At 35.6% G+C, this 15,065-nt stretch overlaps 1 protein-coding gene across 4 annotated transcripts in view; it reads right to left on the bottom strand.

The window, feature by feature from the left end:
- The window catches only part of LOC117412636 (dachshund homolog 2-like), a 137,096-nt gene extending 122,653 nt beyond the window's left edge, over nucleotides 1-14,443 (bottom strand). For 2 of the 4 annotated variants that reach the window (XM_058989126.1, XM_058989128.1), the window contains exon 1: nucleotides 13,866-14,443. In XM_058989126.1, coding sequence (XP_058845109.1) covers nucleotides 13,866-14,338 — 473 coding nt within the window. In that variant the 5' untranslated portion in view covers nucleotides 14,339-14,443. The remainder of the gene's footprint in view (nucleotides 1-13,865) is intronic. The other 2 variants (XM_058989127.1, XM_058989129.1) reach the window with 1 other exon arrangement.
- Nucleotides 14,444-15,065: the final 622 nt, after the last annotated feature.

Here is a 15,065-nt window from a genome sequence, read left to right as displayed (position 1 = left end):
CAGCTGTTTAATGTGATGCGTAGAGACGAGTCGGTGTCTTACTGCAGACACCATAAAATGCTTTCCCATTTCACATAAATTATAGGGATAACAGGTATGTTTAATATCCCTGTTCCCAAGGACTACTGCAACTAGGGAACTATACCATCCAGTATGTACAGAGTACAGTATGAATGTACTGACCAAAACAATATATAAATACAGAACTCCACTAGCATAAGCTGGGAAACTGCTTAAGCGATAGTGCCCATTGATGAAGCTCTGCCATGTGGCAGCTGACTGTGACTAGAGTAATGCATCTCAAACTGAAGGACTCTAATGAAAGTCAAGGTCAACTACCACAAGGCAGAGCCTTCATCGAGAGGGCACTTTCACAATACAACACGATTTTCTCATTATTTTCCTCAGTTACCTTAAACTTGTAATGATTCGTCGGGTTCCCTTCCGCTGAGAAAAGTTTTAGGAAAACAGTCTTGAACATGTTCATAAAGGATCACATACATAATGAGAGAAAAAAAAACTAAGAACTTTATTAAACAAATAACGTTTCACTGTCCGGATACCTGAATGGAGCAATATTACTGAACTGTCTCAGTTTGTTGTAAGATGCTGAGTTCCAGTTGAGCTGACAGGCTATGGATTGACTGAAGTGACAGTGGCGGGTACAGGACTGGCTGCTTTCGTAGTTGAAAAGTATTGATTGGCTGGTTGTGTCTTTGTGTCTTTGTTTAGTATTTGCTGTCCAAACTGAGCTTTCATGACAGCAAGTCAAAATGAAAAAGCCAGTACTGGCTTTGACATACAGTAGCAGCAGACATCTACCGTCTGAAAGAAGCCTGCTAGAGCTGGAAGCTGATTGGTTGATGGTACTGATTTGTTTTCTAATACAGCTTTTTTGAACAAACAAAAAACACAATGCATCATCACTGTTCTATGTAATTGGATCACTCAAATTTGTACAAAAATAATCATTAACAAACTTGTTTAGTTATGATAATTGCTAAAATTACAGAAAGAAATGGAGAGCATGCCAAAGTCATACCTCCAGACAACATGGCTTCTAAAATGTAATGATTTTACTTTTCATGGAGGTGCATTTATAGTCTTCTCTGTATCTCACATCAGCTTTTTGTGTTTTGTGCTTTATCATTTTTAATGTAAACGTTGTCATTATATCTGTGTTCTCTACTACCGGTTAGTCAATAAAAAATACAGCACACAAGTTATTCCCTTCTTCTATGGCTGCATTAATCAGTCAAAGACTAGTACAATATTTGTTTTAGCTTAAGGGGTTCAAGAATTGTAATGTAAGCTTTTGGCTTTTAAGCTAATGCTGTGGTGTATTTGGAGGAGTATCCTTCCTTGTCTGGAATGCTGTTTGAACAACACCATTAAATGAAAATAATGTGGTATATTTTTGGATTGAATCTACTCCTTAATAAAAAGTCTCCAGTTATCATAAAAGCTGCAGTTTCAAGCTTCTGCACAAGATTTCACTGGCAGTACATGAACCTGGGAAGAGGAAAAGACAACAGCCCTAAACCAGACAGTGGATAAAATAAAGACCGAAGTCCCTGATTTATAACCCAGTGAAAATGCAGCCCAGCACAGTGATCTTTCAATGAAAAGGGGGCCATCCATTACCAGGAGGCAGACACTGCCCCTCTGCCACTGTTGGGCATCTGTCAGCAACATCAAGCTTCTGTTAAACAACAGAGATGCAAACATCTTTCTGACTGCTGCTGACGGGAGCATGCACATACTTCACTATACACTACAGTGTGTTTGATTTACTGACTGGGGAAAGTAAATGTCATTTGGTATTACTGGATGTCATGAAACAGGACGGGTTTGGTGGTGCTGGTTAACACACAAGCCTTTCCCTTCTGCAGGCTAAGGTTCAAATCCAGTGGAGAATAAACTGCTACAGCTCCCACACTCCCCAACACCCTCAAGGGAAAGCTAAAACCCAGTATCAATGAATTGTAGTCAACAGCTACAACACAAACAGAGGCACTGTAAATGCTATGATTGTAGCGTTACTATTCCTGAAGAAAATCCACTTGCCTCCTGTCCTTTTTTATTAAGACATAGATTCACAATAAACTGCTAAGTGCTGCACCAGTGTGTGTCATTTTATGGTAATTAAGGAAGGGCTATGCTAATATTTCAGAAGTTGCTCATCACGAGAGCTGTACCGTTAAGTAAATGTGCATTGCATTATCCGAGGATGGTTAAATGTGTCCATCGTAGGACAAAAGAGATGTGTTAATGTGCTGTGCAAAAGGCTATTGCTACAATGTTGATCATATCAGATTGGCCTGCCCCCTCCAGGCGTTCCAGATTTGGAAGGTGCATTTCCAAAATACAGAAAAGTACGGTACGATGGCGGTACAATGACATCAATTCTAGAAAAATGGCGTTCCATTCTGGGTGCCACAAATCTTCATTTTCGCAGCACTGTAAACTATCTGTGCCATACATTCAGACAATATAATTGAACTCTAACGTGTTGCTTCTACCTTCTAGAGTTATTCACTAAGTCATCCACAACTACAAAACACTCAATGAAACTTAGAAGAAATGAAGTCAACATAATTTTTGTTGCCTTGATATTCACTCCCCATAAGGGATACAGAGGGAAAACCAATGTATTTTAAAGTTTTAAATAGAGGCACTTTTTTCATCTGATGCAAAAATATAAGATTAAAATAAATCTGAATTAATTGAAACATCTGGACACCATGATGCACTGTGGCAAAACTCAAAAAATAACAATAATGGCCACATGAATAATGCCACAATCTTCAATGACTATTTTCAAGAAGGATGATTTGACAGCCCACTGTGGTGAGTAAAGGTGGTGAACAGATGCTCTGAATGGCAAGTGCTGATGAAGCACACAGTTCAGCCATTACTTAAAAACTGTCAGGCAAAATCAATGGAGAACTGACCTCTGTGACATTAAGAATAAAGAGACAAGATAAGGCAAAAAGCAATGCCTCACTGTTTAAAATATGTTAATAGGTCATAATATGTAGTCGAGAACAAAGGTGTGATGGAAGCCATAAATGGACTAAATTGGGAACTAAAATCGTATTACAAATTGTTTTATAATTTTGGCCACGGAAATCCACCCAGAAATCTGTATAAATATTTATCCTAACATGCAAACATGGCACTGCAGCAGAGTGCAACAATAATCAACAAGAAGCATTACTGTATACAGTATACTGGCAGCATGAGACACTTTTCTAACAGGGTAATTGTATTGAAAAACATATATAATGTCTCCTTAAATTAAAAAAAGTCAATGTGGCGAATAAGTGACGATAGAAAAAAATATATTGGCAGTTTAAACTACATAAACAAAGTGTCCCTCTCACCTTAAATCTTCCCACAGTGAAATGCTATCTAAGACAGAATTATAGCTAAAGGAGATTATTGCTATTGTGGCTTCAAAGGAAAGCAATAAAGTGTTCTGCATGCTCTCCTTCATGTTCCTTAATTCATTTCATTTCATTTTAACAACCCAGAACAATTTCGTGAGACATTAGCCTGTAATGAAACCTCACAGTGGCTGATTGTTTTTATAAGCCCCCCCCCCCCCCCCTTCTACTTTAAGCTTTTAGCCAGATAAAAGCTACAGACAGCTACAATTACGATGTGAGACGACTCACGTTTGCAAAAGAAGCAAGATTGCTTTAAATGGATCAGCAAATTAACTTAAAAGTGTCAGCTGAATATTACTGGAATTAGGGATTTAACTGTGGATCCTTGGTGGCACTGTACAATGTTTAGGGTCTTTGAGTATGAGGTATTGATACATACCATCGTAGCAATTTTTGGTGCCGCGACCTGAGATAAGGAATATTAATATTTCCAGGCTAGCACATCCAATTTTATTATAGAACAGGGAGCAACAAATATGGTGGAATTTAAACATTGAATCTCCAGGACAGTGACAATGCTGTAAATACCTGAGAATATCATCCTATGTTAAAGAAAGCTCACAGTTAGCATACCTTACTTTTAAAGGCTGCTATTATACTTCTCAGGTAAATGCTAACAAAGCAGGTCAGTATTAAGGCGAACCAGCTAGTTGCTTTAATGACAGGAAAGAATGTGTAGAATGTCACATTACTGAGGTAAATGACCAAGGAATTACAAGTATAAAATCAGACCTGGCTGCTATAGCCCTGTTTTGGCAGCTTTAATTAATAAAACCAACCCTTTCTGTTGGCACATAAAGATCATTTCTACCCATGCTGTGCCACCTTACAAATTCCAATGTTACACTCTTATATTACATTACTATTATTTTAAATCCGCATAGTTAATGAAAAGACAGTGATATCAGGAATCCTTACCTTTGGAGTGTTTTCCATTTTCTGTTTCTGGTGTGCCTTCATTTTCAGAAGTAGAGATGTGTTATCCTAATTGCTTTCCCATTTACACTGCATATCACACAAGCATGATATCTCTTCACCTGTCTAAACATGGCACATTGTGAGAATATGGTCTGGTAAACCTTAATTGGAAATATGGTCAACGTACCCAAACCTGTCTTCCACCACCAGAAGAACATTGCTTACTTACTCTGTCTGCAAAGATACATTTAGTAGTATTGTACAGACTGACTTTATTAATGGTGGGCCTTGTTTTTACAAATACAAGAGAACTATTTTCCTTGGCTTGTATTTGCAAACAGTTAGAGTACCACAAAACCTACAGTGCCTTGGTAAAATGTTTTTTTACGGCATGTCTACTTTGAATAATTTGAGCCTTGAGCATTACTGAAAATGCAACAGTACAATACACAGGGGGCCAAGGAAGCAATCTGCAAGCACACCTGCAGTAACACTAGCATCTCTGAATTGTAGACAATATAAAGATATATGGTGTAGTATAGACATGTTTAACACAAAATTGCATTTCACAGCTTACAATATGGACATAGTAAAAACATTTTTAAAACAACTGGATTTCTGAACCTATTTAACTGCTTAAAACAGCATTCACAGCCCTAACACCTAACTAATTCTAAAGGCTTCCAAAAAAAGTATAGTCCGATATATAAAACAAGGCAAAACCCAAGGTCACCTGCCTATAACAGAGAGGGGAGGTGGGGTGAATAACTGTGTAAATCACTGCGCTTCACAAATAAATTCCTCATCAGTAATTAAAACCAGGCTGGTTGGGCCCTGTGTTATCAGCTCATCAAATTCATTGCTCATCTAAAATAACAGATCCACATCTGCAGTCATTACTGCATGCCAGATAAATCAATCCACTCAACGATGCTTTGAGCCATCTCTGCTCCCTTTTAACCGGCCAGATATTTATTTCCTCCTGACACTTCTGACATTCTATTTACTGTAGGCAAATGGAACTCATGCAGCACCTTGTAATGCCTTCACCAAAACCCATTGTAAGAGGGTTCTTTAAAAGACTGATGTGCACAATAAACTAGTTTATGGTTGTCCTATAAGCTTCCAGTTTTTCTCCTCTAAATACTTTTAAAAACGCAGTCAGCTTTTTTGCTTTTTATTTTAATCTCCTGTAATAAAAATAGTTTTGCCAACCTTTCTCTCAACCTTAGACCCTATTGAGCAGTAGCACGAGACAATCAGATGTAACAATATTGGTTATTATTATTATTATTATTATTTATTTCTTAGCAGACGGTGCAGCCAGGGTTAAAGTGTGTCAGTAGACATTGATTTTAGCACATATTTACCTAGAACCAATTATTTGTATGTATGTTTGTTAATTTATTTTAAATATAATTGCCATCCCGTTTTCTAGGAAGTATCATCTGGGGCATATATGAATTAACACGTTACAGAATAATACATACAGATAAACAGCCACAAAAGAACACAAATACAGTAGGTCTTTAAAATGTGTAATACATTATTATGATTCTGTATATTTCAGTAAAACTAATTTCCCTTACAGGTAAAACAATTAGGATTTGATTTGTATCCTTAATTAATTGCAAATAACGTAAATGAAAGAACATTACTTACAATTGTACATGTTGTATTCTACCATTAGCTACGCTAATAGTAATTTGCACAGTATCGTCATCTATTCTCTTACGTTAGAGCAGAAACAATTTAAAATTTGCAATGAGAATCACACTTACAAATATGAATTGACAGGAAGTTGAAATGAAATATTTAAGATATCTATTCATATGTATTCTCAGTTTGAATTAATTCTCCCCTATGTTTGGGAATAGGAATAAGTCAGAAAAGGTAGTTACAGCTAAGGCTGCTCTTGGTTATGCTAATTTCTTAGTCAAGAAATCTTCTATGAATATAACTTTACTATTTTAAAATATTGCTTTTAGTTTCGCTTGTTTAACCAATCCTTAGCTATCTTGAAAACACCAACCTACACATTTTGGTATTGCATTCATTTTCAACTTTTTCTTGAACAGAACAACATTCTTTTATGATAAGTGTTTTCTTGAACTACAATATTATTTTAAATTCTGGAATTCCATGCTGCTCAAAGTAACTAATGAAGCCATCATAATCACCCTTTTGAAAAAACACACTGTGGAATGCATAACAAAATATTAACTTCTATTAATGAGAAGTTAGTATTTATACATGGGTACACTGTTGCTATGCACCTGTGCACCAAGCTTCCATTCCCAATGTATACAGAAGGAGGCTTATACACGCAATGCCAACTCAATATTTTGACTAATAAACCTAGTTTGTCAAAGCTGGAAAATTAAAGATTAAGGGTCTCATTAAACAATGAAGTGAAATGCTAAACAAAATTACATTAATGGTCTTTTAGGTTAATCTCAGCACTAAAACACAAAATACCAGCTCTTCTTTCTGGTACAAACTACTTTGACGATTTTTAATGTAATTTCAAATTTTCTGCTTCCATACATCCCTATCCAAAACCAACCATTTAAAACATCACTCCTAATTAGATGATTAGTGCTTGGAAGGCCAGGAGATAAGTCATTTGCATAATTCAATCATAAAAGTTAGAGATACATATTTCAATGTTCGTTTGTACAATTATCTTTGCTGTCCTGGGGGCTGTGATATTAATGTGATTAAACAATACTTCTGCACACAGATGAGTGTGTCCTCTATTAAGCAGTGCTACAGGCAAACGAAAAATTAATTTTCAGAGACAATCAATTTTATTCTACATGACTGTAATAAATATAGCCCATCTGCAGATGTGTCATTTATCTCAGAGAGTAAGCTTACCAAAGTCAAAATGACACTAATGGCTTGAGTTTAGATGAAGAGGGACATGATTTGCCTTTATTGTTTGACGTGTTTTACTCTCCAAAATATTTTTCCTGCATGTTCTCCTATCAGGACTAGTTAGAAATAGTCTCTTTTCAAAAAAGGACTATTGTTAAGAGATTGTCTGAACTTTCAGCATTGCTATAATAGTATTCTTTGTTGCTCAGTCCAGCAGTCTTTCAAAAATATAGACACACACTTGTCCAACACTGTCTGTAGCACATCTCAGTGGCTTGTCATTAATATGCCAAACATGGCATACATGCTTCCATCTATTTCAATTGAAATGCTTTAAACTTCAGACATTTATGTTAGTTTATTCAATCCAATACATATTCCAAATAATTTGAAGTATTTTGTCTAAATTCATACACACAGTAAATTGTAAGCTTATAATGGGAGAATGCGTTGTTTTCACAAATATAAAGATATTTTCTCAAAAATATCCCAATTACCAATAAAAAGCACAAATAAATACCAATGTTTTAACATATGTTGAGCATTCTTTATACAAATAACGAATATATTTTAACAAAATGAATGAAATTGCTTTACATGTTGTGTGTGTCTTATTACAATTTTTAATGGAACACATGTTTATTTTTGGTTACTTTTTATAGGCTGTGTGTGGGACTTGTAACTTGAAATGTGGTGCACAAACAAGCTGGTTCTAAGATTAATTCATTTGAAATGTGGTGCACAAACAAGCTGGTTCTAAGATTAATTCATTTGAAATGTGGTGCACAAACAAGCTGGTTCTAAGATTAATTCATTTGAAATGTGGTGCACAAACAAGCTGGTTCTAAGATTAATTCATTTGAAATGTGGTGCACAAACAAGCTGGTTCTAAGATTAATTCATTTTTTCTTGCACCACAGGGATGCCAATTCAAATGTACTGTACAGTATCTACATGCATATGTTAGCTGAGACATAAGAGTCAATGTTGTAATGTAATAAATAATACAGAGCACAAGGTCACTATATGCAAAATGGTGTGTTGTGTCTTCCACAGAAAAACAAATACTGTGTCAGCTCATTTGCTTAAAATGAGTTTTATAATAACATCTCTCCTGTCACTTACAGGGTTATTCTGATCTTCTCATCTTTAGGAACTGTCAATTCAAATATAGCCAAGTCAAAATAGATACATTATTGCTCAAATTAATTGCTACAAGTCCCCTTATACAGTAAATGAATCATTGATACAATACAAGAAAAAGGACATTGGTCTATAGGCTCTAAAAATGTAGATCAACTGTGAAATGATTACAGACAAATCCTGCAGAATATTTAAAAACATGAACATAAAATAACAGCTAGTATAGTAGCTTATGTAAAGAAATGGTACCTTAAATGTTAAATAACTAATGTATATGTAATTGAACTCTCAGCAGCACTGCCTTTCAGAGTACTGCTTTTTAAATCATTATTATTTAAACTGTGAATTAGCCAAAGGCGATGCTAAAATTTGATAATTAATGTCTAACATGGCAAGGTATTGTGGAAATAGCTGTAGAGTGGGATACAATGTATTGCAGGTGCTGAGGACGGGTATATTGTAAAGAGTCTGAAAAGCCTCGAGGAGTGGTAATGGGGACCACCTGTCAGCCAGTGGGAACTCGCTACTCTAACTATCGGACTTTCAATTGCCTTTTTCCCCCTCAGATGACTACTGTTGCAACCAGGCATCAATCTATATTGAAGACTTTCGACAGATTAACCCTCCTTCTGTACAAAGTGTACAAGAATACAAGAAGATACTAAAGCGGCTCATTTTGGTAACAAATATTTCTCAGGAGAAAAGGGTGATTTCTTAGTTTAATATTTTCTACTCTATGGTTCCGTAGGAGTAAAACACTTCCGTAAATGTATGTCTATTATGAACTGGGTTTATCTTAAACATTTGGGTTTTATCTTAAACATCAGTTTTAGGGGGGCTTCCGAGTGGCGCATCCAGTAAAGGCGCTCCACATGGAGTGCAGGATGCCCCCTATAGCCTGGACGTCGCCGGTTCAAGTCCAGGTTATTGGACTGCCAACCGTGGACGGGAGCTCCCATTGGGTAGCACACAATTGGCTGAGCGCCAATTAACGAAAAACTGACAAATGTTAAAAAATATGGCATTTTGAAATCTAACATGAAATAATGTACTACTATTATGGCTTCCGTAGTCTTTTGCAATATCATTTCGTAGTTTGTTTGATTACATGATGTTAAACAGAATATCTAAATTATGTTTATATATATATATTTTTAAACTATGTCTGAATCCTAAAATTCTAGGTGATGCTAAACGTTTGGCCATACAGTAGCTGTAGATCACTCTTAAGTAGAAACTAAAATGCCAGAACTGACATGTTTTGCTCAGAGTCAAAACAGTTAAATTTGCTAATCCAATACACCTTTTGAAAAAAAAGCCTATAAACACAGGAGTGGAAAAACAGCACAGATGTTCATCTCTAATGCAATTTCCATTCAATTTCCTAAGTGCAGTCCCCAAGTGCAAACTAGTTTAACGTTATGTTTAGCTTGCAAATTCTTTTAATAAATAATGAATGCAATAAAACCAGGAGATCAATTGCAAGCTGAGAATTCATAAAAAGAGCCCTTTGTGTTCAGTGATGTTTGCTGATTCAGAAAGTTTCCTTTATTCAAATTGGTCTTGTCAGTTTTAAAGATCATGTCGAAATGTTTTGATTACTTTCCTGATGTCTTTAGTTTCCTTTCAGGACCCATTCTATATGTCTATCATCGGTTAAAATGAGATTGCTAATTAAAGGTGTTGTGTTCTGTTTTCTCTGAAATAAAATAGGATAATCTTAATTACAAATAAAGTATAAATAAACATCTGGATACCCTGAGGTGGAGTAGGATTAAATATGACAAAAAAATTGTTTCTTGATGGGACAATTTATGTGGGGGTCTGAAAAAACATAATTGGCGGTACACTTCATTAGAGGCTCATTGTTAAAATATATCTTCTGTTCTATTATCGTGTACGGATCTGGTGAAACACAAAAAAGATTCCCCAAGCAATAAACACAATGTACTGTTGCACTGACTGTGTCTAAAACTGTCTTTGCAGCTTGATGACCAGACCTGCCAGAAGCAGCATTGTGGCGTTTTATTTGCCGCTAGCTAAATGTAAAAGGTTAATTCTGTGCCAAAAGAGGCCATCTGGTCATTAGATTCAGCAAGCGTGTTTGCTTTCTTGTGATGAAACATTAGATTTTTTTTTTTTTTTCTACAAATGAAGTTGAATTTTAAACTGCAGTAATGGTGTTAATTTTTGATCGACCAAAAACTCTAAATGTAAGAAAACAAGACCTGGGTTTCGTATGCTTTGTACATAGAAATAAAGGGGGAGGGATTCTGCCAAATGAAATACATTTTGTTGCAGAAGCGCCATCTGTAATTTGCACGTAGAATCCCTGAAAAGGGATGTAATCTTCTTTGGCAATACAGTTGCCTTTTACGTCAGTCCAGATTTTACAAGTCAATGAACTGAAGACATTCATAAAAGGCTTTGTTTTGTTGTTCAAGAAAAAACAGTACTTAAGCACTAACTTCTAAACATTCACTTCCACCAATGAACAAATTTGTTTAGTGTTCTTAATGTTAACTTAACAGTACTTTTACAATTCCTGGTATGAATATAAAATCGTAAAACAGCCTTAAAAAAATAATATCTCTGATCCCTTTGGAACTTAATTGCTTGAGAAGTCTTTTATTTTACTTACTCATTTTTTCTCCCTCTATTAAGACCATGATTCACATCTCTTGTGCTGCTTTTTTATTATTATTATTTATTTAAGATTACAGGACCATGAGAAATACTTGGTTGAGCCCTGATCAAACAGATGATAATATCTTGAACAGAAATATACAACTGCATTGCTGCTACAACATGCAAAGAATGTAGAAGATATTGCTGTATAGTACTGGTCTAGGCACTGCTGAAAGGTACCGGATATATAGGCTATTGACCAGACTAGTCAACATTGCTGGGCTGTGCCAAACCAAATCTTTGTAACTGTAGTGTGCCAGTTTTCCAAATTCTATTATGTTTGGTAAATGTCTGCACACGTGAGGATTATGTTATGGGTACTATACTTGCTAATTTGTCTACTGACTTTTAATTTAAGAAACAAATAAGCTGCATTTTTTTCAGGCACTATTATAATAAGGCCTTCAAAATGTATTGGCACCAAAACTGGACACTGGTTAACTTTAAACAAAGTACGTTTTTAATAGGTAAAATAAACTAATTTCCTGGTTTCTGGGTAAACATCTGAAGTAATAGTGGGGCACGAACTGAATACAATTTAGGCCTACTTAACATATTCATTTCCTTTCACTTTCCCCCATCATTTAATACCATAGAATAATTGAGGTTTTTTTTTTTTAATTTATTTATTTATTTTTATTTTTTACAGTTACAAAACGTCCAAAACATAAACGTCTCCTAACACTGTTATCATTTTAGTTTACTAAAACCGCAGGTCAAAACGTAGCAATTACAGTATGAACTAACTGACAGTTGAACAACACTCCGGAGATTAACATTGTTTAAGTGGAGCCTGGAAAGTTATTTTCTCATTGACATTGCTGGCAGTGCATGGGAACATTAATGCATCTGTCATGATAAGAAGCTAAGAATAACATCCAGACATCAAACCGAGCAGAGAATCCATCTGAAGTGATTCATTCAGATCTGTCTCATTGATTTATTAAACACACGGCAACATCTGCAGCCTCACAGAGCCGCTCTGCAAAAATTAATTCAAGATCAATTCAAATGGAAAGAAAGTGCAGGGAGATAAATCAAAACACAATTTGCATGCAGTTCCACAATCGGGTTTATTTTCTGCAAATGTTACATTTCCCTCCATTTATTTGGGGAATCTGATTGTCAGCAAATGCTGTGTATTTGCAATTAAATGTTTAATTGTAAAAGTAAAAGCAGATTTGAATGGGTGTTTGCTATACGTTTCTTAAAGCAACCCGATTTAAGTGTTAATGTGATGTCGCTATACGGTAAAACGTATACGGTTGACAAGTTTACTGGTAGTCAAATTACCACAGAATGTGTTTCGATTAAGGAAAAAGTATTTTCTTGTGTTAAAACTCTAATGAACATGAGTGTACATTTAATGGTCTAAAGAATAATGCTGCCCAGAAAATATCGTTGCAAACAGATTGGAACTAATACAGAATTGAATGACGTGTCACCTTTTAAGTGTGTATTTCCATTTAAAAAAAAAAGAAATTGGATTAAAAGATCACCCGAATTTATAGAAACACAGCCTGTAGCAAACTGAGATTTGAAAACGTATCAGGTGTTGACGCAATCATGATTCCTACAAATACAATACGCAATAGTTTTGGACAGTTCATGCAATTAATAAGATAGCTGTAACACAGTAAGGTTTGAAAATGTGCAACTTACTGTAATTCCAAACCATTTGTTCTGGTAAACTGACACTGAACACAAGTGCGCTGTAGGCAGACGCGGCACACATTTATTATCCATTGTTCTGATCAAAAAAAGTTGAACGTGTGTTAAAAGTTCTCTTATCTACTATAATGTATTTTGATCTGCAAATACCAGCGATTATAGGCAATTGCAGTTGTATTATATATATAAAAAAATACATAAATAAATAAACTGATTTGGTAACAATAGTGGTTATATTTGATAACATGCAGAGGAATACAATCCCACAATATAGTTTCTTAACTTTCTGCTCAGACATAAAATATAAATTATATAAAAAAATATCTATATATAAAATTGCATAGATTATTTAATAACTAACATCTATTTTTTGAACACAGTATTTTAAATTGATATTCATTAGTTATTATCTATTTTACATATTTTTATATTACAGATTCATTATTGTAATAAAAAGCTAAAAAGAAACATCCGAAACATACATGTATATAAAATCAAAAACTATAAACTCTAATTTTCGGGTTAAGTTGTAATAAACGCACATTACATTGTCCACACTAGTGTCCAAGTTTACTGCACGAGTAAAATTACTGTAATCTTAAATCGGGCAACTGCGAATGCCTAGTATCTAAATTAGATTAACTCGCGCTGCATAACAGAATTACTGTACCACCAGACAGTGTTACAAGTGGATTCATGAATGAATGCCGATATTACAATGAACAGGATAATCCGATTTACCAATTTAAAATATCAGTTTGACTCTTAGGTATTGACTGTTGGGGTAGGCAATATCTTATGTATGGGAAATCTAAAACATGGCTTCATAATGACTTCATTATGACTTTAATATGTCCAGGTTGTTACTTGTAGTTCAGGTGAAATCACAAACTTTCAGACAGGTTAGTGGGTCCAGAAAGTGGAAAAAAAAAAAAAAAAAAAAAAAGTTTGCTAGTCCTTCTTAGATGTCTAAAAACATACAACAATTCTTACATGCTAACAGAAATGTAACAAAATACGCACAAAAAAAGTTCGAACTTTTTCATTTGTATTTGAAATTGGTAACTTAAGTCTCATTCAAGAAACAATTTACTAGTTAACCCAGAAACATACTTTACAACAAACCTGGCATTGGTGCAGTCGTTGTACAGGGCTTCGAAGTCCTTTCGGGAGATGAGTTTGCAGCGGTTGACCCCCGGCTGGATTGCTCCCAGACCCCGCAGAATTCGGACTTGCTCCACCGTGCACACCACTGGGGATATATCCAGTCTCTTCAGCTTGGTGTAGACCGTGTGCAGTCCGCCAACCAGGTGCTTCAAGAAGAGATCAAAAACCTGGGGGAGGCAGATGAGCTCCTGTCCATCTACTGAGAACGAGGCCACCTTGACCCCATGGACTTCCACCATTTTACACTCATTACTGCCGCTGGTACTGTTACTACTGCTGCTGATGAAAGAGTTGATCATGCTGTTGGTCAGTCTCGGGGACTCCGCAGGGCTAGTGTACAAGGGATCAGACCGGAACAAGCCACCCGATCCCTGGCTGGAGGTGGGGGAGATAACCGGAGGGGTTGCTGATAGAGCCATGGTCACTGATACACTTTCTCTCCCACTGTAGACAGTAGGCAATATGCTACTACCGTATTAGTAGCAATAATGTTGAGACTCTGAAGACTGCATTCACTGTTTCAATCAGCCGGCCCACCTAAAGCAGACTGACAGGTGTATTCACTAATCAGCACTTCCACGATAAAGTCCGGCGTTCTCATTGGAGTGTTTGGTGAAAGGGCTGTCTTTATTTTGAAGTGAAGGGGTTGGGTTATCTGTGACAGCAGTGAGCTGCTATGAGAAAACTTTGAGACATTTGTTTCAAGAGATTTCTTTTTCATATTTTATCCCCGCTTTTGTTTATTATTATTATTAATAATATATATATATATATATATATATATATATATATATATATATATATATATATATAATCGGTTTCTATTATTTGTCAGCTTTATTCTAAGTTTCGTTGCATACGTAACAAGAGCCTTTTCACTTACTTTATGATTGATTTGGCTAATTCAGGAATGTAACTTGTCGCTATAAGGCCTCTCTACTTACGCGTCTCTCAAGCTGATTTATGTTTTTTTTTTTTTTTTTTAAATAGCAGTCACAATGAACCTAAATTGAAATGCATTGCACGGAGCACCACGTGTGTCTTTTCATCATAGCTTACGCATGATACAGGGTCTCCCTTTTAAGACCCCTGTAACGCGCGTTTGCAGTGTTACAGTGTAGTGTTTCGTGCTTGGTAGCTAAATGT

This window comes from Acipenser ruthenus, chromosome 16, assembly GCF_902713425.1.
Source record: "Acipenser ruthenus chromosome 16, fAciRut3.2 maternal haplotype, whole genome shotgun sequence".
Lineage (NCBI taxonomy): Eukaryota > Metazoa > Chordata > Actinopteri > Acipenseriformes > Acipenseridae > Acipenser > Acipenser ruthenus.
The sequence above is the reverse complement of the archived record's forward strand: the minus strand, read 5'-3'. Positions and strand labels throughout refer to the sequence as shown.